Here is a 27,504-nt window from a genome sequence, read left to right as displayed (position 1 = left end):
TACAGAACTAAAAGTGTTTGTATATAGTGATTTGCAATTCAATTGTTTTGTTTTTTTAAGGAAAAGGAAACATTTTATTTTAATGAGTGAGTGAAACAGTAGCGAGAGATTTGGGAAGTTATGGTGTCATGTATGAGGCTTTGAGTGCCAGGCTAAGTGAAGACTTTGGGCAGGAAAAATTATGATAAAAGCTATACCGGATTAACCTGGCACCAAAGTGGAACAAAGCAGAGGCAGTAATTTAGAGGAGGTATATCTAAGTTATCAGCCCTCACTGCCCATCTATAAAGAGGTCTACATTCAAATGAAAAATGTTAAATTAGATTTAAGAAGGTATGTATTTGGGGAGTATCTTGTACAAAGTAATACAAGAAGGCTTGGGATACCATAAAATAAAAGAAGTAGAAAATATAGAGTGAAAAGCTAAGAGAGCTTTAGCCAGAATCTTGGAGAATCTGGATCAGTGCACAGGAGAAAAAAGAACCAAGAAATTGGAGAAAGAATAATCAGCCTAAGACTTTGTAGTGAAGCAGATCCATAGAATCTATATGGATTCTTGAATTCAGATCCCTGAATCCATAGAAACAGATCCCAGAAAAAGTGATGAGCAAGTGTCAAAAACTGAGTAGCTATGAGAAGTAATTGGTCTAACCTTTACTCTACATTTCAAGAAGTCTAGATGGTTTATTCTCACCAGAAGTACTGTCATCTATATTTTTGCCTTAATATATCACTAAAACAGTTTTCAAATATTTATAATCTCTCATTCTTCTCTTCCCTCAAAAGAAAGCTAAGAGATTGCAGTAACTCACTTGTTTTCCTCAAATTATGTAAATCCCTTTCATTTATCCCAATTTTAGCCAACGTTTTCCCTGAAGGAAAAAGTACATTTAGAAGGCACGTTAAAACAAAGGGGAAAAGTAATTAATTTTTAAAATGTCAGAAAGAATTCATAGCTACTTACAGACCACTGTTCCTCAAAGGACATCCTGGCAACAAGAAAATATATAAAATTTGTATGTCAGGATAATTTAAATTGGTATGCCAGGATTATTTAAAAAAATTTTAATGACAAAGCAATGAAGACGTGGATATACTTTTAATTCTAAAGTCATGACCAACACCATTTCAGTGGGATATCTTAAGTAAAAATGATTTTAAAAATTCAGTAGTTTATCCTAACAGTTGGAAAAACTTGAATATGAATAAGATTTTAAGTGAAATGTGAAATTACTATTGACTATCTTCAGTGACCAACCTAGACAGCATATTAAAAAGCAGAGACATTACTTTGCCATCAAAGGTCCATCTGGTCAAAGCTATGGTTTTTCCAGTGGCCATAATATGGATGTGAGAGTTGGACTGTAATGAAAGCTGAGCGCCAAAGAATTGATGCTTTTGAACTGTGGTATTGGAGAAGACTCTTGAGAGAGTCCCTTGGACTGCAAGGAGATCCAACCAGTCCATCCTAAAGGAGATCAGTCGTGAATATTCACTGGATGGACTGATGCTGAAGCTGAAACTCCAATACTCTGGCCACCTGATGTGAAGATCTGACTCACTTGGAAAGACCCTGATGCTGGGAAAGATTAAAGGCAGAAAGAGAAGAGGGCAGCAGAGGATGAGATGGTTGGATGTCATCACCGACTCGATGCACATGAGTTTGAGTAAGCTCCAGGAGTTAGTGATGGATAGGGAAACCCGGCGTGCTGCAGTCCATGGGGTTGTGAAGAGCTGGACACAACTGAGCGACTGAACTGAACTGATCTTCGGTGTGATAATGGTTGTATTAAAAACCTCTCTCTCATTCTTTAGGAGATTTTAACATGAAGTATTGAGAGGTAAAGTCCTGTGAGGACTGGAATTTACTTTCAAGTCATACCACCCAAAACAATAAAATCTACAAACTTATCTATAAAAAGCAAAAAAGGCAAAATGTTACACCTACTGAAATGAAAGAACATTTATTTACTACTTTTATTTATTTAGTTCATTTTATTTGTTTTTGGATACTGAATATTTTTCATTAGAAAATAACTTGTCCTAATCCACTACCATACTAACAATTCATTGACTGGAACACACATATGTATTAATAGGACAATTTCACTTTAATCCCAAGAATACTGACAGCTTTGCTTTTAAGAAAAATTTAAAACTATACAGTCTACAAACTCTTAATTCACAAATCAACTATATTTGAATTGACAGATATAAAGCCCAAGGTATGGATAATGATAAAGATTTCCATAAAGAGAAAATCTTTCTCTTGGTCTTAGACAAGCTCACTACCTACATCCCCAGCTTACCGGCTCTCACAACACACTTCACACATCTGTGTCGTTGCGTGTAAAGGAAACGTCTTTCTTTACATCGGGCAAGAGGAGTCCCTCTCCCTTGTGAAGGAAACGTCTTTCTCTACATCAGGCCAAGAGGAGTCCCTCTTCCTTGTGAAGGAAACACCTTCCTTTACATCAGGCAAGAGGAGTCCCTCTTCCTTGTGAAGGAAACACCTTCCTTTACATCAGGCAAGAGGAGTCCCTCTTCCCTGAGCTGTACAGTTTGGAGGGTTTGATTCTTCTGTCACACCCCTCCTCAAGGCCAAAAGAATGTACTACCTCTTCCCTCTTCTAGAACATGCTCCAGGTATGTAGGAATTCCCTACCTAAAACAGTTTCACACTCACTTGCAGAGCCCACCTGGGTCTATTCCCTAGGTTTGTTCTCTCAAGGAAAACCTTGTTTGGCAAGGAACACTTTGTATGGCAAGGGTAAAGAGATGGGAGCAAAGGGGAGCCTGGATATGCAGGCTGAAAAGTCCACATTGTGTTCGTGAGGCCACTTGAAATACAAGATAGCAAGAGGAGTGGAAAGAGAAGTAGAATGACCTATTTCTGCCATATTCTGGGTGTGGAACTCCATAGGGCCCAAAGATTTCTATTTTCAAACAAATGCTTCTATCTCTCAAAGCAAAACAGAACATATTTAACAATTTATTGATGTCACAACTTTAAATATTTTGACATACAATTTAAGAGCTTACATTTGTACTCTTTCCCTGGGACTCACAAATTTTAGAGGCAAGCCAGCATAAAAATGAGTTAAAGAAATAGTTACATAAGAAAGTAGGGGAGTGTAAAAAAAAGTTATGTAAGAAAAAAAACAATAAAAGGAAACAGAATCAGATTTTAGATTATGCCACTTGGGCTTCAGTTTCTGTAACTATAAAATTTTAAAAAGTTGATTAATAATTAAAGGTCTTTCTAGTTATAATTTTTTTTTTAAATCCTTGAAGCAAGGAATCATTATCAAATAATAAGCTGACTTTACAATTTACAGGGCACTTTCAAATTTACTGTCACATTTATTAATAAAAAATGTTAAAAAATATACAGCCACATACTACAAATGAGAAAACTTGCCTAAGACTACTACGATAGTAGACAACAGGGCTAGGACTCAAGCCTAGCTCTCACTACTACAAATCCAGTGCTATTCCTACTTTATCAAAGAAACTTATGTTCAAAAACCAACCTGCAAAATATTTATTATCCAACAATGGAACTGAGAAATGAATGACAGATACCAAGAACAGAAAAACTGATTTATCTTCTTCATAAATAACTCATTTGTCTGGTGACAAAAATTCATGAATTAAACTTTCTAGTAATTATGGCTCAATTCAGTAAGAGATACAACCACATGAGTAATAATAAGAAAGTGCTGAAAGAGTAAGTTGCAAAGAAACAGAGTCAAGCCAAAAAAAGAAAAAAAAAAAAAAGTAAAAAACAGCAGTTTTACAAGATAAAATACAACACTTTGGAAATCAGATTATCTGATTTTAAAAAAAAGTACTATTCCCTGCAGTACTACAATATCTAAGATGCTTATGAATTTAACCTGGAATTATATAAGATTATTTTATAATAAATATTATGTAAATAATTATTAAAACAACTAAGCAAAGTACTGAATTATGTATTACAAAATCATAAATGATTTACCTTTTCTTTCTCTTTTTTAGGGGGGGTAGTACATGAGGCTTGTTCCCCAACCAGGGATGGAACTCAGGCCCTTGGCAGGGACAGCACAGAGCCCTAACCACCAGACTGCAGGGGATTCCCTCTTTATCTTTTCTCACTATCTAGTTTTCTCAAATCCGTGTTTGTCTTTGCTCTGTGACTTATAAACTGTGATACCTTCAGTTTTTTTTTTTTAATTTACAAATTAAGGTGCCACAATGAAGAGTAGGATAAAATGTGATGACATATAAAAATGTATCCAAAAAAAAAAAAATGTATCCAACACCATCTGTATGACCCTGAACAAGCTATGTAATTATTCTGTACTTCAAGTCAATATCTGTAAAAAGAGATGATAAGATCTACCTCAGAGTTGTTCTGACAATGAAAAAAATATGTAAAGACATGATCTTTTAAGTATAACTGCTCAATGTTTATTGGCATTCTTATTATCATAATTGTTCTTGTATTGTTATTCTTGTATTGTATTCTTGTTATTGTATTGTATTGTTATTGTATTATTATTATTATTCCTAACTGTATAAATCATCAAAGCAAAGTCTGTACATCTACCTTGATATTCTAGGAATCTAATTATAAGCACACACAATAATTTACCTACAAAGATACTGGTTATACTATACAAGGCCAACTGGCTACAGAAATCATACTACTTCTATATTATAAATTATTACACAGTCATTAAATGGTGTTTCAAGTCCTCCAATGAAAGCCAAGCTGGAGTAACAGGAACTGGATTTATCCTCACACTTAAAACAACCATAAAACCAAACACAATATATAAAACAATAGTTTCTAGATGGTGGACATCAGGCAACCCATGGTGGTAACCCCTGAGAGAACGGAAACAATTAAGCCAGGGCTGACTATTATCCTACTTTAAGCTGCAGAACAGGGAGATCAGGAAGTCAGGTGGAATCTCACAAGCTGAGTTGAGGAGACAGAGCTGAAAGTTCAGGGGAATCAAAGCAACTAGTTTGCAGGGGAACATTCTGCAGCAGAGAGAGCTTCACAGGGAAAGACCTCTGGAGATCTTCAGAAGGTCTCCTCTCAAGGCTTTAGATAAGTACTGATCAATACTACCAGTTTGTGAAGTTCCCCAAGGCCCAAAACAACCTGAAAGGAACCGAGATCTCACACTAAGGCCAGGGATAGTCCATCCACCTTCCCATCAGCCAGAGTGGAAAATTTTCTATTTCACAAGGCATTGGAAAGAGAATTCACAATGCTATTATTTTGTCAGTTGTGGGGGAAAATTAGTCCTAAAGACTGTCCATCCAAACAAAGCTTGAAAACAGATCTTACAAAGACAAACCAATTTTCAAGTAGCTTAACTCTATCCCAGAACAAAACTCAAGAATATTTACAGAAAGGCAAAACTTTCCTAGCACTCAACAGGGTAAAATTCACAATGTCTGGCATCCAGTCAAAAATTATCAGGCATGCAAAGTGCCAGGAAAATACAACCTACATTAAGGAGAAAAATCAATCAATAGAAGCAGGCTCAGAAATGGCACAGATAATACATATAGTAGACAAGGAAAAGTAACATGGTTAGTATAATTATATTTCAAATGTTCAGTAAATTAGAGGAAAGATTAAGTCTGCTAAGTATAGACATGGAAGACATAAAATGAATGAAAATGAGATTTAATAAATACATTGGCTGGAATTAACAGATTACACAACAAAAGAAAAGAGTAGTGAATACATCCAAACACAAAACAAAAATAAAATTCAAAACTAACAACAAGGAAAAAGCTATAGAAAATACATACACACATATACACACATGAGTGAGCTGTGGTACAACTTCAAATAGTCTACTCTACCTATGTCGGAGAACAAAAACAAAAAAAATTTCAAAGAAAAATGTTCATGCTTGACAAAAAACTATAAGCACAGATCTAAAAAGCTCAACAAAACTCATGCAGAAGAAACATGAAGAAAATCACACCAAGTATCAGAATCAAACTGTTTAAAAATAATAAAAGAGAAGATTTATAAAAGTTAGCAGAGAACAAACCTATGTTACACACAGAGGAACAAAGAGAAGAATTACAGAAGTCTTCACATCAGAAACAAGGAAAAACGAAGACAGCAGAGCAACATATTTAAAGGATAAAAAGAAAAACCACTGTCAACCTAGAAGTCTACATCCAGCAAAAATGTCTTTCAAAAACAAAGAGGAAATAAAACTTTTTAGACATCAAAAATTAAAAGAATTCATGACTATCAGACCTGCACTATAAGAAATGTTAAATGAAGTCTTTTAAGCAGAAAAAACTTGTATCAGATGGAAACCTGGCATCGACATGAAGAAATGAAGAATACTGGAAATGGTATACATTTAGTTAAATATAAAATATATTTTTTTCTTATTCATAAAATTGTATTCAAAGATAATTGACTGCCTAAAGGAACATTAGCAGAAATTTAGTGTGGAGTTTATAACTTATATAAACAACAACAAAAGTACAAAGGCCAGGATGGTGGGAAATCGAAGTACACTGTGATATCAGTCAAATGTATTCATATTGAAGATGTATATTATAACTGAAGGTAAACTGTGATAAGTCAAATATGTATACCATTAATCTTAAAGCAACCACTAAAATAATAAAACAAAAAGTACTAAACAATACCTCACCAAAGGCTTACTTTACATGCCAGATGTCACTTTATTACCCCTCAGGTCTAAATCTATACTTCACTGTCTACACTACAATAAAGGAGTAGAAACTTGTACACATTTTTCTCTGCCAGTGGCACAATGTTAAGCTTTGCTAGCAGGGGGCATTAGAATGTAACTGGAAGATGATGGGATTTCAAATCCTAGTTCCAGTGTATTGTCTTCAACAAGCTACAGAAGAAAGTAATTAGCCTCCAACTAATAAAAAAAAAAAAATAAAAAACAAGCTACAGAAGAATGCAGGAGCCAGATGGACACAAAATCACCCCATGTTTAACTTCCCATGACACCTTTTTAGGCAGTTTCACAATAGAAGTTTTGAGTCATAACAACAGTATATGGGCATCAACTCTGCCCCTCCCTCAGCGCCTCAAACAGTAGATTCCCAATCGTTGTTATTCAGTCGCTGAGTCATGGCAGACTCTTTGCAGCCCCGTGGACTGCAGCACACCAGGCTACCCTGTCCTTCATCAAGTCCTGGAGCTTGCTCAAACTCATGTCCATCAAGTCGGTGATGCCATCCAACCATCTCATCCTCTGTCGACCCCTTCTCCTCCTGCCTTCAATCCTTCCCACCACTAGGGTCTTTTCCACTCAGTCAGTTCTTAACATCAGGTGACTAAAGTATTAGAGCTTCAGCATCAGTCCTTCCAATGAATATTCATGGCTGATTTCCTTTAGGATTGACTGGCTTGATCTTCTTGCAGTCCAAGAGACTCTCAAGGGTCCTCTCCAACATAATTTAAAAGCCTCAATTCTTCAGCGCTCAGCCTTCTTTATGGTCCAACTCTCACATCTGCACATGATTACTGGAAAAACCATAGCTTTGACTATACACAGGACCTTTGCTGGCAAAGTAATGTCTCTGCTTTTTAATATGCTATCTAGGTTTGTCATAGTTTTTCTTCCAAGGAGAAAGCATCTTTTAATTTCATGTTTGCGGTCACCATCTGCAGTGATTCTGGAGCCCAAGAAAATAAAGTCTGTTACTGTTTCCACTTCCCCAACTATTTGTTATGAAGTGACAGGACCAGATGCCATGATCTTCATTGTTTGAATGCTGAGTTTTGAGCCAGATTTTTCACTCTCCTCCTCCACCTTTATTAAGAGGCTCTTTAGTTTCTTGTCACTTTCTGCCGTAAGGGTGGTGTCCTCTGCATATCTGAGGTTACTGACATTTCTCCTGGCAATCTTGATTCCAGTTTGAGCTTCATTCAGCCTGGGATTTCACATGATGTACTCTGCATAGAATTTAAATAAGCAGGGTGACCGTATATAGCCTTGATGTACTTCTTTCCCAATGGAACCAGTTCATTGTTCCACGTCCGGTTCTAAATGTTGCTTCTTGACCTGCATATGGGTTTCTCAGGAGGCAAGTAAGGTGGTCTGGTATTCCCATCTCTTTAAGAATTTTCCACAGTTTGTTGTGATCCACACAGTCAAAGGCTTTAGCATAGTCAATGAAGCAGAAGTAGATGTTTTTCTGGAATTCCCTTGCTTTCTGTATGATCCAACAGATAGAGGTAATTTGATCTCTGTTTCCTCTACCTTTTCTAAATACATCAGGTACATCTGGAAGTTCTCAATTCAAGTTGTGTTGAAGCCTAGCTTGAAGGATTTTGAGCATTACGTTGCTAGCATGTGAAATGAGTGCAACTGCGCAGTAGTTTGAACATTCATTGGCATTGTCCTTCTTTGGGATTGGAATGAAAACTTTTTCAGTCCTGTGGCCACTGCTAAGTTTTCCAAATTTGCTGGCATATTGAGTGCTGCACTTAAGCAGCATAATCTTTTAGGATTTTAAATAGCTCAGCTGGAATTTCATCACCTCCACTAACTTTGTTCATATGACAGGTGTTCAAAATATATTTACTGAATTCATAAACAAATGAATGTCTTATAAACAAAGCTGTCTTAGAACTACAACTATATTAGTGCTCAGCATATAGTACGCTCTCAAAAATTTGTATCTAACTTATTAAGAAAAACTCAAACCCCTCTGTTCAGCATGAGTTTAACCTAAATCAAATACCAAGCAAGGACTACATCTCATTTCATACATAGCACCACATGAAATAATAGATGGTGACAAAGTACTTATGAAAGTGAGTCAAAAATTTCTGGATCACAAGGTTCTAACACAAAAACCCAACTAAGAAATTACAAATAGTACTCAGATCCATTACATTACATGGTATAAGCAAAGCAAATGAGCTCCTTAAAGAAATGGCTGATTCCAGGTCTGAGGCAAAGCAATTAAATATGTCTTCTTACATCAGAAAGTGGAAGTACTTAGAGAATAAAGAGGACACATTAGAAGGGCACAGAGTTGGCTTGCAAAGATTCCCACTGGCAAAATATTCAAAAAGAATAATAAGGGCAACAGACTCATTATAACATATTCAGTATTTTTTAATCTATGGATCCAACTCTTTATAGCCAAATCCCACTTACTAATTACAAAGGAGTGAAGGTAATTTTACTAAGTGATAAAACTTAGCATCACCAATAATGGGACAAACTCCTAGTATGACCCAAAAGAACTGCATCTATGTGGCACCTTCGCCAAGAAATGTTTAATTTGAAGTATGAAGAAATAATTAGATAAATACAGACAGAGTATAGACTTTTTTAAAAAATGGTGACATTGGAAAAGAACAACAAAAAAGCATGAAAACCCCTGTATTAGGATAAAGAATATTAAAGAGACATAACTAAATGCAATGCCTGATCTCTGACTGGATCCTGTATTTTAAAATAAACATCTATAAAAATTATTAGGATAATTAAAAGATATCTGAATTTTGGTCATATGATATTCTGTTATTGATGATAAGTTTTATCACATAGTAAAAGTAACTTTTATTTAAAATGAAAACAGAGTGAGAAGACAAATGAGGCAAGCAAAAAACCAGTGAGTCTATGTGAATGGTACATGGATGTCCACTATATTATCCTTTCAACTCCTAAGTTTATTTTTTTTCTGAATAAAAAGGTAGGAAAAGTAGATATTACTATAAATATAAACAGATTAAGAAATTCATAATATTCATATTTCTAATATTGCTTAAGTTGACTGGAAGTCGTCTTTACTCTTGTAATATAACAAAAATACAGATTTGCAGGTATAGCCTTAGAGGTCTCTTTGCATTTGTAATGTCAGTACCCAGCACAGTACCTGATATATAAACAGCAGGTACTCAATGAATATATTTGTTGTTTATGTTCTTTTGAGTTGATGTGGTAGAAAACACAATGAATTTTAAAGATTTTTAGATAGGTTACTTTCCCTCTTGATACCCGAAGTACTTAATCTGTAAACTCTGAGAAATAATACCAACTTATATATACCTCAGGTTATTACTAAAAAATTCAAACAATGTAAGTAAACCACTCAAAATATTATGCAAATATATTTCTATTTCTAATTACACTCAATGTTTATTTACCACATTAATTTTAAAAAATTACTTCTGAAAGTCTTACTTTCATTTGAGGTATTTAGAGGGGGAAAAAATCCTAGGAAATTTATCTAGCAATGTAATCTTTTAAGCATAATGTATCTCTCAGTAAGTAGTTATTTCTCTTTTGACAAAAAAGTAGTGTTAAAAGTTGAATCACATAGTTTTTTTTCTTAAAATAGTTTTGTAACAAATAGTTTGTAATAAAATTAAACAGATTAGAAACTCAAAAGAAAAGGGCCTGCTCTCTTGACTCTGCCATTTACAAGAGCAGTTGGATATTATATGTACATACATTAAAATACGGATATAAACGCATACAAAGGATCAAGTAAGTACAGAATGACAAAATGTCATGTAACAAAGAGCTAATCTTAGAAACTTAGAGGAATACCTACTTTAAATCGGATGGATCAAGGAAATGAATTGTTTATAATCATCACTCATTCAAAATCACTTAGTTGGAGAGCTGAGGAGTGTTAGAAACCTATGTCAACTGAAACTGAATCACAACTGAAAAGAGAACACCTCTGAAATTACAATACAGATCAATGGGAAAGTATGACTTAATTTTCAGTTTGAGTTGTTCAAAGGCAAAGGACCACATCTGGTTCATTTTTGCAACCTCAGTGCCCAGCACAATCTCTTACACCTGGTAGATATCTAATAAATACTAAACAAAGAGAAGCAGCAAAAACGCAACATTTCCAAAACATGGATATTACACAAAATTTAGTCATTCACACATACACAGTTTATATCTACTTTTGACAGGGACGGCGGAGCCTGGTGGGCTGCGGTCTATGGGGTCACACAGAATCGGACACAACTGAAGCGACTTAGCAGCAGCAGACAGATACAATAAGTGTTCTAGTTTTTTAATACTAGAAGTGTGGTTAAAAACTTAAAACACACTGAAAGACAGACATACCAAAAAAAAAAAAATCCCACACAAAAATAAAACTGAGCAACTCAAAAATATCAATATTTATAACACATTAATTTTAAGTGCCTGGCAATTCTCATTTCTGATCACGATTAAATACTATAGAGTTTAAACTATAAGAAGGAATGTTAACCAGTTGTATGACAGCAAGCAAAATGACCTAACACTGTTTTTGCTTTTTGTATTAGGATAGGGTAAAATATTATCCAGCTCCAAAATTCTATAATCCTAGGAAATGGAAATGTTCAACATAAACTCTTCAGGTACACAAATGTAGATTAATCTAGCAAAAAACTTTGCTTAAAGATTGGCTCTTAGCCCTTATTACCTCATAATAACTTTAAATGCAATATAATCCATAAAAATATTCAATCACTATGCTGTAACCTGAAAGGAAGATAATATTGCAAATAATATAAAACTTCAATACAAAAAAGAAGACTGCTTCCTTTCATAACTTGTAAGGTAGTACTTGCATAATAAATGTGCAAGTTATTATTTGCATAGTTGACTATAGTAAATTACCAGATTTTATTTAACTGATAACTGTAGTCTAAGCTTCCTATGTGCTTACCATCTCCTTCCATGTATTATTCATAGCATATTGTGTTAAAATATTTCTGTAGTTTAAAATCATTTCAGTCCAACTATCCAAATAAAGAAACCTGATCTCCCATACTTAAATATTTCAAAGTATTCATATTATCATAATAGGAATAAAGTTTGATGGTTCAGCAGCCCCTAACACATTTTTTTCAATTTCAGACATTAATAAGGATAAATGACTGAGTAGTTCTAAGGCATCTGGGAGTGCACCTCAGTAAAATTAAGTACCATGCTATACCTGTAACTTATATGATCAACTGCACTTCCATTTAAAAAACATAGCAAGAAAGAGTAAAACACAAAAGCAAAAAACCTGAATACAATAAAACTCTCTCAGACCTACTTTGAAGTTTGGCTTGAATCTCATGCTCTTCACACACTGCACAAATCCACAAATTTCTCACCAACTGCCGCCTCTTCCCCACCCCTGGAATTCACTTCCTGTTCACCTCTCACCCTTAAGTATGCATGTCAGAAGTCAACAGCCTTAAAGCTACTGTTAACAACTAGTGTCATTACTCAGTGCAGAACTCAATCCCTCTAATATAATATAATACACAGTTTAATAATTAAGGTATTTCAGAAGTTGCTAATATTACACAAATTTCCAGTCCAAACAGAACATTTTAATCTAGAAGATTCGACAGAAATGTCAAAACCAAAAAAACTAGTCCACTTTATCTGAAAAAACAAAAACCAACTGAACAGGAAATTCCTTCACAGAATTCTATTTTGTGTATTAGCTTAGACAACTAAGAATTTTGCAACGTCTTATAAGCAATAGCATACCAAATGCATAAAGATGCAAATACATTTTGATAAATAGAGGGATGTTACTTTACAAGAATTTAAATTATTCAATGAAACAATCTAAACACTACTTAGGTTGTTTTTTTCTCTTCTTTTTGTCTGGGACATAAATGGAATGACAAATTTTGAAACTATTCATTATATGTTGACTTTTTGATGTAGGAAAAGTTACCACTATCAAAAAAACCCCAAACCAAAAATAACTAGAAAAGACCTCAGGATCCTCTGAATTCAACGGGTATGAGCAAAGTATAGCAAATTCCTTGCTTTAGATTTACATTCAGTTTTAGGAAGTTTTCCGCTTTGTTTTTTAATAATGATTTCATTTACAGGAAAAATTATTTGTACTGCTAAGATAACTTTGAAATATCTAAAATTCTTATTTAAGTGAGGGTGATTCCTGGAGGTGTAACAATAATCATTACAAATTTGAACATACAGGACCTCCCTATAAAACTTTTAAGAGTTTTTTCATCTTAACTGATCATTCTACCACCATTACCATCACTCTTGGGGTGGGGGTTGGGAGAAAGCCATAAAATTAAAGGTTTTGAAGCTTACTAGAACACACTTCCACTATCTGGAAAATTTACCCATCTGTGATAAATAATTCCCAGGTATTCCTGGATAGCAGAGAACTTGTCACATATCTTTACTTTTCTTCATTATTTGTAATAGCCACTCAGGAGCTAAACAGGCAATATGAATAATACATCTCACAAAGAAACTCAAAATTATAACCACAGAATAGCTGAAAAGGACCTACCAATTTAGTCCATTTTCCACCTCCTGGCTTTCAGTGAAAGTGTTTTACTTCAAACTTCCTTATACTAATCTACTTTTCTGTGACTTCCACTTGGTAGATGCAATTCCGGCCTCAAAAGTCCTTCAAATATTTGAAGGTAATTATGAGGTTTATCTTTAAGGCATTTGTTATTATCATCTTAAACACAACCTTATTTTTTAAAAAGTGAAAACACTTTTTGAAGCAATAGCTATTTCACTTTACTTTTGTTTTTTGTTTTGGGGTTGTCTTTCCCTCTGATAATGAATAAACTATCTGTCAATATAGCCAGAATAACTGAGCTGAATGGTCTTCACTTAAAGACTCTAAAGCAAGTTTTTATCTCATCAGTAGGTATATTTCTGAAGGGGTAGGGGGAGGGGGCAGGGTGAGAAGGGAGGAATCACTTAGTGTATTATTGTTAAACATCACAGTGCATTAATACACTCCGAAGTAAAGTGAAAGTAGTTAAGACCATATATAATGGAGCTAAATCCGATTTGAATCTAGTCAGGTCACTTGGCTGTGTGACTTTGGGTATATTACTTAACTTTTCTGTACCTCAGTTTCCTCATATGGAAACTGAAGGAGTTAACTAACTCCAAATAAAAGGACTGCTGTGAAGGATCAATGTGTTAGTAACATATATCAAGCATTTAGAACAGCACTGGCACAAACATAATGCTCTATCATAGGGCATATTCTTATTTTTGCTTACTATCACACACCTACTTCAAATTGAACTATTACAGTAATAAACACAACAAAAATATAAAATATTTTAATTACCTTGACTCAGATTTTTTCCAGATCTCAATAACAACTTTACTTTTATGTTGCATTTTAGCAACCTTGGGCTTCCCAGGCGCTAGTGGTAAAGAACCCACTGGCTAAGAAGGCAGGAGACATAAGAGACACAGGTGGGATCCCTGGGTCGGAAGACCCCCCTGGAGAAGGGAATGGCAACTCCCTTCAGTATTTTTGCCTGGAGAATCCCACGGACAACGGAGCCTGGCGGGCTACAGTCCACGGGCTCACAACGAGCTGGACAGAACTGAAGCAACTTAGCACTCTTAGCAAACTTAAGGCGGCAAACTTTTAGTCATTCAGAATCATTTCCAGAAAAATACTTCACAGCATGAAAAATGCCTGCAACATATTAATTTGATGCAATAACTTGTTGCAATAATAATAATTACAAAAAAGCAATTTGCCAAAAAGCATAAACTATATGATCCCAACTTTGTTCTTAAAAATGCAAAAATACATAGGGAAGAGACAGACAGCAGGTCTCACTGGAAACTTACAGAATGTCAGCAATGGCATCTTCTTGTAGTGATACTACAAGTAACTTATTTTTCATCTGTTTTCTATGTTGTTCAGTTTTTAAATAATAATTATGTATTAAATTTTTTGTCAGAAAAGAAGCCCAATATTTTCTTATTTATTTATTTGGCCGCACTGTGTGGCCTGTGGGATCTTAGTTCCTCAATCAGGGATTGAACCCAGGCCCTTGGCAGTGAAAAGTACAGAGTCTTAACACTGGACCACTGGGGAATTCCCCCAAATCCAGTATTTTAAAATGTGCCTTACATAGGCTGTTCAAACCTCTAAGTTTTTTTTTTAAAGCTTATAAAAAAGACAGGTTTCCCTACCTTCAGGGAAAATAAAAAAAAAAATTCAAGGTGGTAAACAAAGTTATAAATTCATCAGAATACAAAAGCCAACAAGGAATTATGTACAATTATATACCTCCTAAAATTCTATTTCCTATGCTGATAGCTATTTTAGCTATCCCACATATCTTTCACTGCTATAGAACTTTTACAGTAAATTTAATTTACAAACATTCAAAGATCACACAGTGCTCCATATAGTATTCCCACTTAACAAATAATCAGACAAAAATGAAAGATTCTCTGTCACTACAGAGCAGTATTTATCATAAAAGAGCAAAGAAAAATTTATGGTATTATTTTCTCAATATTCCTTTGCTCTAACAATCAGAGATGAAAATAAGTTAGTATTTTCTCTATTATGTTTTGTATTTACATTTAGAAATGCTTCCTGTAGAACCTCACTTTTTTTCTTTTCTTTTTTCTTCTTTTCTCTTTTTTAAATGGTAAAATTCTAGAGTCAATTATATAAGAAATTTTCTCAGCAATATTCACTGTTTTTAATGACTGACACAGATTCTAAGATTTTGAAATTATACCCACAAATACTCCACCTAAATTGGGAAATAAGAAAAAGCAAGGCTTACAGATACTCTTTACATACTTAATACTCTCAGTGAAGGTTTCTACAATTATAGAGTGCCATCCACGAGTTTTCCAACGATAGATTAATGAATATCTTGTTTTGGCTATAACAATATGTGTCCTTTTTAAAATTCTAATAAACCAAAAATTATGCCACTTCCTTAGTTTTTAATCTGTTAACTTCTACACACATACTTAACAATGCTAATTTAGTCTGAAATGAAATTACTATATTTAAGCAAGAGACTTAAAAAAAAAAACTAAGAAAAAATTTCTTTTCATAGAACTTGGGGAAAACTGTAATAATACAACATTTTGGCTATGTAGTAACCATTATCGTTCAGAAAATGCCAAAAAATTCTGATAAAAGACTTATATATGCTCTGGCAAAATTCATCATAAATTATACATACTGAATACTTTAATTTCACATATTGGGATATCTGACATAATTCTATACATATAAAATCTATATCCAATCTCTATTAACCATATTATAATCTCCTACCTTCTCTACCAATCCATCTCTTCTCTCCACCCCCACAATCAGAAACTCACAACTCTAAGTCTTAACACAAAGAAATAATAGGAAACTTGAGAACAGACTTTCAGTAAGTCATGTAAGTATTCAAAAACATTTGCCCTTTATCAGATTTTAAACATGTAACAAAAATAATAAGTTAGCAAAATGAAACAAACTCTGAAACAAGAAGATGAGTAGATTTAAATAAAGCCTTATGAATGTATCAGTGTAAATAAGATGATTTATTAAAGGCTGATGGATTGGTGTGAAAAGAATTTCTCTCAGATAGCATTAAGGTTGAGTATTAGTATTAGATTTAGTACTAATATTTAAATATTAGTATTGGGGACTATTTTAGATATTTATAATTATTCTCCATTCATTCCAAATCTATAGAAGAAAGTCTTAACTTCTTTTTAAAGTCAGGAGTACATGTTTAGGAAAACATGAATTAAAAAAAAGTCCTTAGAAAATAAAATTAAGGAAATAAGTTAATAAATTTCAGATTTAATAACTTCAATTATATGTTGGACAAGTTAATTAGTCAAACTAGTCAGAAGTATACGTAAAAACTGAATACATGATCCTGGGTTTGGTCAGTGGTTTTTCCCCAAGGTCCAAGATGCTTGACCCTCTTCCAGTAGAGGGAGCAAAATCATAATATTATATTCAGGCCACAAAAAGGGGAGGAAGAGAATTTACAAGTTGCTTTTAAATATCTTAAATCTATCTAGACAATTCAAAAGCTGTACTAAAAACATCATGACCCACAAAGCAAAAGATAAAGATTTTATCCTCTTCAGACACTTCAAAGCTTTGAAATTAAAAAAAAATGGTCCGTAAATACTTAATTTCAAGAACCATGCTATATTTCATTGTCTACCAAATCTCAAAAGTAAACAAGGTATTAAAGCAATTTTATAAATCTTTAACAACAAACTTTCAGAAAGTTGATACAGTACTACATTAAATACACCAAAAGAATTTTAAAGTAATACATTCATATGACAAAAACTATAAAAACCAAAGGCAAGAAAAGCATTTGCTACCCTAAAACAACTTATTTTCTTTCAGTATTTTTCATAAGTATATTTTCAAACTGCTATGAAAAAAGTATAATTATAAAAAAAATTTGTTAAGTGCTTATTATATGCTAAGCATGTATTATATGCCAGGCAGTTTTAAGCACTTTATTTATTTTTTTAGTTTTAAGCACTTTACATGTTATAACTCGCTTCATTCTTATCAAAGTCCTATTATTATTCCATATTTAAAGATGAAGCAAATGAGATGCACCAAAATTATTAACACTTAATAAGTAACATGAGCCAAGATTCTAACCCAGGTAGTGTGGTACCAGACCCTGTACTCTTAACCACTTTACTGGGATCTTAATTTTGAATTATGCTTTTCCACCATTATTAACATATTGTCAGTTTTCAAAGTCTTTTTAACGCCTATAACAGTTCATCCAATATAGATATGATAATAAATTGTGCTGTTTCCAATTTTCCCTTCTAGATACAGCAGGAGAATTATCTTTGGGTATATTACTTTAGCCGTATTTGGGTTATTGTAATAAAGTTTTTATACTCAAATATGCCACGTGCCACCAAATTGCTTTCCAAAATACCTGTATCATTTACAAAGCTATGTGAATTCCAATTTCACCATAAGTTTGCCAATATTAAGCATCAAATTAAAAAAATTTTTTCTAGTAGATAAAAATGAAACCACACTGCAACTGAATTATTACTAAAGTTGCATATCATTCTGAATGTCAAGTTTACTGACTTTTGTGAATTTCAGCTTTTACATTTTATTTAATCATCAGCTAATGAGATCTCATCAAATTATCAAATTATTTTTATAGGAGTATTAACTCTATGTCCATTATATTGGCAATAAAACATTCCCAATTTATTGTTTTCCTTTTAATTATGGTTAGTAAGTTTTTGTTTTTGATAATAAATCTTTCTGTCAAAGGCAATCATAACTGAAAGTTACAAAAGATGTCTTAACATCTTATAAAAGATATATATTTTTAAAAAATCTAAACAATAGAAGTTTATTGTTTTGAGCAAATCAATGAAGGACTTTCAAATATAAGACTACAGAAACAATATAAATCTACATCAAAATATGCACATTCACCTGACAGAATTATTGAGTTTGAGAAATTCTGAGTGCGACTCATATGAAATAAACTCAGTGAGTAAAACCCCCATGCTACCCCAAACCAAAATAAGAGTTACATACCTGTCGCTGTAAACACAGGCGATTTCTATCATGTAAATGCTGATGATTAGAAAGTGATGAATGCCAACTCCGAGCCTGATTGTGCAACTGAGTTTGAACCATATCAGAAGGCCGTGTTACAAGATGTGAAGTAAATTGCCGATCAAGGTCATGATCTAAAACATGACTTGAATTATCCTGCCCAAACGCTGACTCATCAAACTGGGGAAGGAGACCCTCCTGCAGGAGGTCTTCTGGGTCAAGTCCTGTGAATGGCTCAGTTTGAGACTCCACTTGATGAAGTAAGTTCTCTTCCAAAGACGGAAAGCCATTGGTTTCCACATGATCACTGAAGTGGCCCATCTGAGCTCCTGAGTCCACAGGATCCGGGAAGCTCATGTGCACAGGAGACAACTTTGAATTGTAATTACCCTGAGGATGTGACGAATGCAACATTTGGAAGGTACTTGAATTCAACGATGTATTGGGATTTAGCATATGCTGAGTCGATTCTTGCTTGATTCCCCTATGAGGTGAAAAGGAATTACTCCCAGTAAAATCAGACAAAGTCTGATTTGTATGATTAGCTGCAAGAACTGCAGAGGGTTGAAGAAGACTATTTGGTGACACATGATTACTGGAAAAGGAATAATGTGAAGAAAACTGCTGTGAATTACTGACAGAACAAGAAGTCATATTTGGAGAAGGTCCGTTAAAATTACCTTCTTGGTGACTGCTACACTTGAGGAAGTGTACTGAAGGGTTTGATGTTTGGGAAAACTGCTGCATCGAAAGGGACTGTTGTGAAGTAGATGCATTATTCATTTGTGGTGGATGGTTAACACTGACTCTGTGTGGACCAGAAACATTAACATCCATGAAAGTTTTAGACTGACTAAGAGAATTTTGCCCTGGGTTAAGATTATTTCTGTTTTGTTGTGAGCGTAGCGAAGTGCACTGTGTTTGTTGTTCATTGGCCTGAAATAAGGCAAAGTCATGGTGTGCCACAAAGCTTTTAGTTTGATGCATAGAGTGAGAATGTCCTGGTTGGTGAAAAGGAGACCCATTTTGATTTGAAATGCTAGTAGCTGTCTGATGGCCCCACATAGGACTGCCATCTGCTACATCTGGAAACAAACCATTCGGTTGGTTCTGGGGGTGGATTGGAGAACAATTAAACTGAGAGTGTGGTGATAACACATGTTCAGCTGGGCTACCAAAAGACTGATTAACTTGGTGAAATTTCATTGAATCAAATTGATTTAACTGTTCATAATCAGTCATCTTCTGATGTGTTGGAGTACCTTGAACATGATTCAGTGAGTCTATGTGCAAAGGTTCAAATTCTGCACCCAAGTTCAATTCATCAACTAGTGAAACAGGTCCTGGTTGTACAAATGCATCATCTGGCAAACCTTCTAAGGTCTCACCAAACAGATTGGCATCATCAAAAAAGTCCATCATGGGATCTGTCATCTTGAAAACTTCAATAATAATCTGGGCTGTTCACTCCAAATGGAGTACATTCAGTTTCTCTGTAGTAGATATTATTGGATCATTTCCAAAGGTCATCAACTAATCCGTAACAGGTCAATGTTCATTATTGCTCTGGATAATGACATGTCATGAAGTGTCAGAATCCTAGGAAATAAGAACAAAAGCAAAGTTTAATAATGAATATTCATTAAAGTTTTACAAAGTTTATACATGATTTAAAAAACATACAATCTCAGTGTATAGTATGTTTTGGTAGAGTAATTCATTGCAAATAGCTCAGTGATATTCCCTACAAGGAAAAAGTTGCTGCTACAGGGGACATGACTATGTATATATATGCATTTAAAAGTAATAACATATATTACTTCAGTTTGAAGTTACATTATGACAGAATGTAAAGTAAACTTGAGAATGGAATGTCAGACTCTCCCACACCATGAAATGGCCAGCACTCCCCAACAGCTCTAGCATGTACAAAGTATTTATGCATTACACTTGAAAGTTATGTTGCGCTAAGGTAACTGACAACAGATCCTCTCAGATTAGCAAGTATGTGATCTTTTGCTCTACACCTCTTGAGCAGATAAAGCTACTACTTTATAGGGTACACATGAAATTACAGCAAGAAGAGCAATTGCATGAAGTCATGATAAGCTGGCCCCAAATGAGATAAAACTTAGCCATCTGGTCAGCTGACAGACAACACAGACATGTGGAATGTTGGAGATGCTGTATCATATTGCTACCATGGTTCTCTTGTTCAGCTACCATGGAAGATCAGCCTCCTGAGAGCCAAGTGATACAGACATCCATGTAGCAAAACCAAGCACCTTTTTGTTAACAGCTATATTCATTACTCTACCCCTAAGTCTCCCACCATTAAATCATTTGGAATATACCTATTGCTTATTATATTTATTAAACTGTGCAAAATAAAATGTACTGATAATCAAGCTGAGGCAAAAACAAACAGTAGCTTAAGCTAAGCAATAAATTAGTCTTAAGATAATCGCAAGAGAAAAAAAATGGCAACATTTATACACACAGACACATCACATAAACATACACAGAATTTATGTGTGGAAAGGATCTAATAGGTTACTTGCCAATTTCGTTGCAGGCTTGTATTATTTATTCCAAACCTTTTCAACAAAGGTAATTTAGAGTTCTGCCCTCGCTGTCTTGTATACAGAGCCCAAATGAAGATTCTTGCTCCTCTACATATTAATTTATTCAAAAACTAGCAAATGTCTAAAAAACTCTTGCAGAGCTTCTATTTTGGGAGGTCCATATTAGAAAATATAAATTTCCTAAAGAGAATGTCTGCTCATAATTTATTTATTTATTTATTTTTTCTGCTCACAATTTAAATGAAAAAATACTCTTGAAAATTTTCTGAGAAGGAAAAACTATGTAAATTTACATTAATTTTACCTGGAAATGGACTTATCAATCACAATGGTATACAAGTACTTTAACAAAAAACATAATTTTAGAAAAAGTAAAATACAGAAAGAGAGAAATTTTTTCCAGATTTTATAACTGTGAGACTAAATGGACAGAGTGCTATGTGCTCTAATCTGAACATAGCATTAGCCAAAAAGAAGAAAAAGAAAGAATAAAGTAGGTTAAATCAATTCTCTGGACCATATCTTATGTTCTGCTATAGACACTAGACAAGGGAACACCTATGTATACCTAACCCATTAATCAGAGAAAGCAATGTCCTATATTTTTTTAATGGATGTATGATCATTTACCAAGAGGGAAAAAGAAGAAATACAACAGAAGTTATGAAATCCAGTATATTGTCAAATATAAGGTACATCATTAGTTGTACCATGTAACATGAAGAAATAAACTATGACATTATATCACTTTGAATCTTTATTTTATAATCTATAACTTTTAAAAAAACATTTTTAGAAGTAGACTTATTCTGAAGGATTTGACAGTTTCTTCTTCCAAGAAGTACTCTTTTTGGTCCAGAAACACCTGATTGTTGCTCTGTAAAAAAAATGTAGAATTGCTGTCATTTCTTCAACAACAATTATCTGTTTCACTAATGAATATATGAATAATGAATTTCAATAATGAATATTCATTGGAAGGACTGATGCTGAAGCTAAAACTCCAATACTTTGGCCACCTCGTGAGAACTGACTTATTTTAAAAGACCCTGATGCTGGGAAAGATTGAAGGCAGGAGGACAAGGGGATGACAGAGGATGCGATGGTTGGATGGCATCACCGACTCAATGGACATGAGTTTGAGTAAACTCCAGGAGTTGGTGATGGACAGGGAGGCCTGGCGTGCTGTGCTTCATGGGGTCACAAAGAGTCAGACACGACTGAGCAACTGAACTGAATATTAAATTTATGCTTCGCTACTCTGTCTCTGGGCCTCTGTGTATAATCAGTAACTTTTTGTTTAAAAGCTGAATAACTCTATCCTTTGAGACCTTTAAAATAATTAAACATGTCCAGTACTCTTGCCTAGAAAATCCTATGGACGTAGGAGCCTGGTAGGCTGCAGTCCACGGGGTCGCAAAGAGTTGGACACGACTGAGCGACTTCACTTTCACTTTTCGCTTTAATGCATTGGATAAGGAAAATGGCAGCCCACTCCAGTGTTCTTGCCTGGAGAATCTCAGGGACGGGGGAGCCTGGTGGGCTGCCGTCTATGGGGTCGCACAGAGTCGGACACGACTGAAGCGACTTAGCAGCAGCAGCAGCAGCACACACAGCCCAACTGAAGTGATGGCAACGTAAACAGCTATGACTAAGTTTCTGTACACACAGCCAACTGACAACTCCTCCCTGACAGCTACCAGGCAGACAGTGACTGAGACACATCCTAATTTCAGAGATATTAAAAGGAGAAAAAATATGCATCTTAGAATGGATTAAAATAATTTCTTGAATATATAGAATCTATTACTTCAAGAATTCAGAACTACAAAATCTACTGCCCAGTTGAATGTTGAAAGTAAATTACCTGAAGCATATGACATTAGTTCATATATTCCCAATTATTGTGATAACGGTAAACATTCCCAAATTTATACTATGTACTATAGGCCTGAACATCTGTTTTATTCTTAAGAAATAGTTAAAGGTTTTTTAGAACACTGTTCTGGAGATACACTTAAGATGTAATATTCCAATTAGGAAAGAAATGGTACAGTCTTTGAAGTTTGTACATTATGATAGATTATACTATAGCAAACTATTTTCTACATTTATATAACCCAAAGCTTATTGAAAATATGAGGAGTAAAAGTTTTAAATAAGAAAACAATTTTGCTGCTTACTCTTCTAACAAACACTTATTGAAAAACAACTTCCAGGCACTAGGATGATGAATAACTGACCTCTGAAAGGAGATCTAGACAGGTAAATATCAATACAATACATTACCAATATAATACAATATTTGTGCTTTTATTAAAGTACATTCAGAGGAGGAACATCTAATGAGGAAAATGGACACCTTATATCTAAGAAGATATACATTTCGTATGCGACAAGACACACGTAAGAAGTCAATGTTAGTTATAAAAATAGAAACTAAAGATAAACTATAAAAAAGTGCCCATAAAATCTAAAAAAAAGTCACCTTTTCTGATTTAAACACTTCATTCTACAACTGATACAATGCTCAATTAAATTCCTCTTTAAGATCTATCACCTTATTTCATTCTAATAAATGTACTATCTTACAAATTCATAAAAAGGTCAGTCTAATTTTAACTTTCCATTTAACTAAGCAAATATTATGGACTGTCCATTACATCCAAAGCAACTCTGTAGAAACTACAAAGGCCACTACCCTCAGGAAGTTCAGAATCTAAATGAGGGAGATAAGGAGTAATGGCACAAGAAGAGCACATCATATACGGAATAAAATATGGTAAACATGGCCTATGAGAAGCAAGCACAAGTTTATCTATAAGGCGATTTCTTAAGAGAAGAGAGCGCACACTTGGCAAGTTATTTAGGAAAAGCTCCTTAGAACAATTAGCATTTGAAGGGATCTTATAAAGTGATTGAAAGGACAGGCCAGGCAAAGAATTCAGAATAAAGAAATGGCAGGAGGGAAGGAAGTACATATTTAGGAGTAGTATGACCATTTTAGAGTATACAAAAGGGGAAAACTGAAAAACAGAGGTAGAAATACCAGTTGGAGCAACAATGCAGGGGACCTTATCATTAAGTACATTAAGACATTTGGGGCACAGAATTCTAAAGTGAGTGAAGTCGCTCAGTCATGTCCGACTCTTTGCGACCCTGTGGACTGTGTCCATGGGATTTTCCAGGCAAGAGTGATGGAGTTGCCATTTCCTTCTCCAGGGGATATTCCTGACTCAGGGACTGAACCCGGGTCTCCTGCATTGTAGGCAGACGCTTTACCATCTGAGCCACCAGGGAAGTCTCAGAATCAAAAGTAAATTACTTGCCTATCTTTGTTTCTACAACTATCCCATGCCAAACATGATGATCATATAAAATGGATTAAAAAATCATTTGGACAGAATCCCTGCCTTCAAAAATTCTAGAGGGGAAGAAAACACATAAACAAATAATATGATATACATCTTAGCAGAGATACAAATCACTATGTTATACAAAGCACTGTATTACAGTAGCATATATTAGACAGTAATTAATTACGTCCAGAAAAAATCAGGAAAGGCATAAAGAGGTAACATTTGAGCTGGGCCATAAGAGTAAAAATAAAGCCTCTAAATATGTGTTCTATAGCAGAATTTATACATATATATATATAAAAACTTACTTCAGTGGTAAATTTACTTTCCACAGTATCTAATAGTTGCTTTTTTTCTAAAACATTTCTATATTCTCTAAATAAGTCTCTCAATATTTTTCTACTAAATGAATGTCTTCCCAGTAAGTTCTACATATTAATAGTTTTTCCAACTTAGTATAATCATTGATCCCTACCAAATTATTCAGTCCTCTATTATAGTCATGTCCACAGCATTTGTATACAGTATTAAATCTGTGCTGCATTAATTTTTACTTTGGGTTTCTCTGGTGGCTCAGCAGTAGAGAACCCACCTGCAGTGTTTGAGAAAATTCCCTGGAGAAGGAAATGGCAACCCATTCCAGTATTCTTGGCTGGGAAATCCCATGGATAGAGGGGCCTGGCAGGCTCTGTCTATGGGGTTGTCAAAGAGTTGAACACAACTTAATGACTAAACAACACAATTTTTACTTTGCTTATGAGCTACTTACAGATATTTCATACTTGTACCTGCAGAAAATTCAGTTTAGGATTCACCTATAGAAGGCCTCTGCCTACTCAACCCTGGTTTAGTAACCTGTGCACACAATAAATAATTTTTCATTATAATAATATATTACTGTTTCTCTCCAATAGACTCTACCCTTGGGAAAAAGGAACACCTTTATAACCTTTGTATCCTTATTAGTATGTTGCCCAGCATGGTAGGCAGGGGATATATTTTAACTAAATCAGTGAATGACTACAAAGAAATTATAAAGAACATGATACTTCAAACAAAGAAACACAAGACCTGAGTCCTGGCTCTACCACCACCTAGCTGTGTGACCTTGAGAAGATCACATACTTTCTGCTTTCATCTGTAAAAAACCAAAGAACAAAAATAACTATACAAACTATTAACTACTGTCCTATCTGCTTCAAAGGTGTAAGATAAAATACTGTCTCTACCAGCAAGCAGTAATCCCTATTCATGTAGAGAACAGGTCTTTTACGATTCCCTCACTCTCTTGCATGGTACCTAAAATTGGCAAGAGCACAGAGGAAACACTAAAGAAGTGACCAGAGGTGAGGCAGGACAGGACATTTTGGGAACTACTTGATAGCATAATGTGGCCAGAACATGCTACTAGCCAAATAGAGAGATGGTGAGAAGCAAGCAGAGGTCAGATATCCAGGCCTTTTATTAGCCCTGTTAAGAAATCTGGACTTTATCCTGGAGGCAATAGGGAACTATTTCACTGATTAAAATTTCGTCTCTGGCTTAACACTTGATGAACATTTTTACAGTAGCTACTACTATTTGAAGTTATTGTCAGATAGCAAATAGCACCTCTACTAATGACAGTGACCAATATTTCAAAGAATAAGACGATAATGATATTAGTCATTTTAAAGATTTTTCCTGGGAATTCCTCTCTATTTGCTAGATGGGATGCTGCCCAATTCATGAATCATTTAATAAAGCCAATTAGATATTTTAAAATTAAAAAAGAGAGAATATTCTTATTTGGCAAAATAAAAAGCTGGCAAACTGGAGTTTGCCATTTCTTTGTTAAAAGAAAGAAAAGTCTGTTGATGTCTAGAAATAAACACTTGTTAAGGCATTCAGACTGTCTGAGTACCTGTTCAAAACTTCATCAAGTCAAATTTCCTCCTGCCTTCCTAAGCATTTACTTTGAGACTGTTATAAAATAAATCTAATTGTGACAAACCTTCAAATTCTTGAAGATTTATGTCTCCCTTTAAAACTTCTGTTTTCAAAGCTATCTGCAAAATATTCCAGCTTATTGAAATGTGAACATTTTTATCTCAAATGGATAAAATAAAAGGTTTAGTGTTAAAGGGATAAACCTTCAACTATTGGCCACATATTGCTAATTTCCTTAGGGTTTCTAAATAGTGCTATTAAGGATATGACAGATAGTACAAAATCTGACAAGGTTTACTAGCCTAATACTAGTAAATTTATGTGATAATATACTAGTTACTAGGTGAAACCACACTGAAGTAGTACTAATTAATTTTCCAATAGTGTATCACAGAAGGCCTATCATCAGCTTGTCTGGGTGAGTCAGCTTAAACCAAGGTATAGAAACTTTGCTTAACAAGGTGATTTTAAGTTGCAAGGCAGCCTTAATTACAATAGTTAACAGAACCAAGATACAAAACAATCTCAAGAGAATGGAGCAATGGATCAAGTCTAATAATTTTTAATCCCGGAATTCTGTTTTCAGTGCAGATAACCAACTCTACAAGAATATTCAGGTTGCAAATTCTACAGAGGCCAGGCGGCTGACAGTGAGAGAAGCTGGCCAGAAGAGAAACATGGCTAGCTAAAAAGAACAAAGGGAAAGCCACCAGTCAGTTTCAGTTAATTGTTGTTTCTAAGCTGTAAAGAGGAGCTGGAAATTCATCCAGACTTCTTTGGGAAATCCCCTAATTTTTAAATGCTGATAACTAATTCACACTCTTTATATAAAATGCTCTTAGATAACTCAATACTATAAATATATAAATTCTCTGTATACTATTATACATATATGTGTGTGTGTGTGTTTATGAGCTCTCTTTATACCAATGTCTGATATTACTGTGGTCTCAATAAAAATTTCAATAGTTTTTTCAAGAGGCAGACAAGGTGTTTCTAAATAGACAAAAAGCAAAACCAGGAAAAGATCTGAAAAAGAAGGACAACCAGGAAGAACTAATCCTACTAAATAGTAAAGCATTGTAAAATTTCATTTTTTAAACACGAGAAGCCATACAGATACAAAACAGATTGATTTAGTATCTCAAATTGAAGGGAAATGAACTATAAAATAAACAAGACAATTGGATGGCCACCTGAAAAAAAGTTAGATCCATAGCTTGTTC

At 34.4% G+C, this 27,504-nt stretch overlaps 1 protein-coding gene across 14 annotated transcripts in view; it reads right to left on the bottom strand.

Moving 5' to 3' along the window:
* The window catches only part of CHD9 (chromodomain helicase DNA binding protein 9), a 219,550-nt gene that overhangs the window by 110,460 nt on the left and 81,586 nt on the right, over nt 1-27,504 (bottom strand). For all 14 annotated transcript variants that reach the window (XM_043898458.1, XM_043898464.1, XM_043898467.1 and 11 more), the window contains exon 2: nt 18,385-20,004. In XM_043898458.1, the coding sequence (XP_043754393.1) occupies nt 18,385-19,839 (1,455 nt within the window). In that variant the 5' untranslated portion in view covers nt 19,840-20,004. The remainder of the gene's footprint in view (nt 1-18,384; nt 20,005-27,504) is intronic.

The sequence above is a fragment of the Cervus elaphus genome, chromosome 4, assembly GCF_910594005.1.
Source record: "Cervus elaphus chromosome 4, mCerEla1.1, whole genome shotgun sequence".
Lineage (NCBI taxonomy): Eukaryota > Metazoa > Chordata > Mammalia > Artiodactyla > Cervidae > Cervus > Cervus elaphus.
This window is presented reverse-complemented; position numbering and strand designations above follow the sequence as displayed.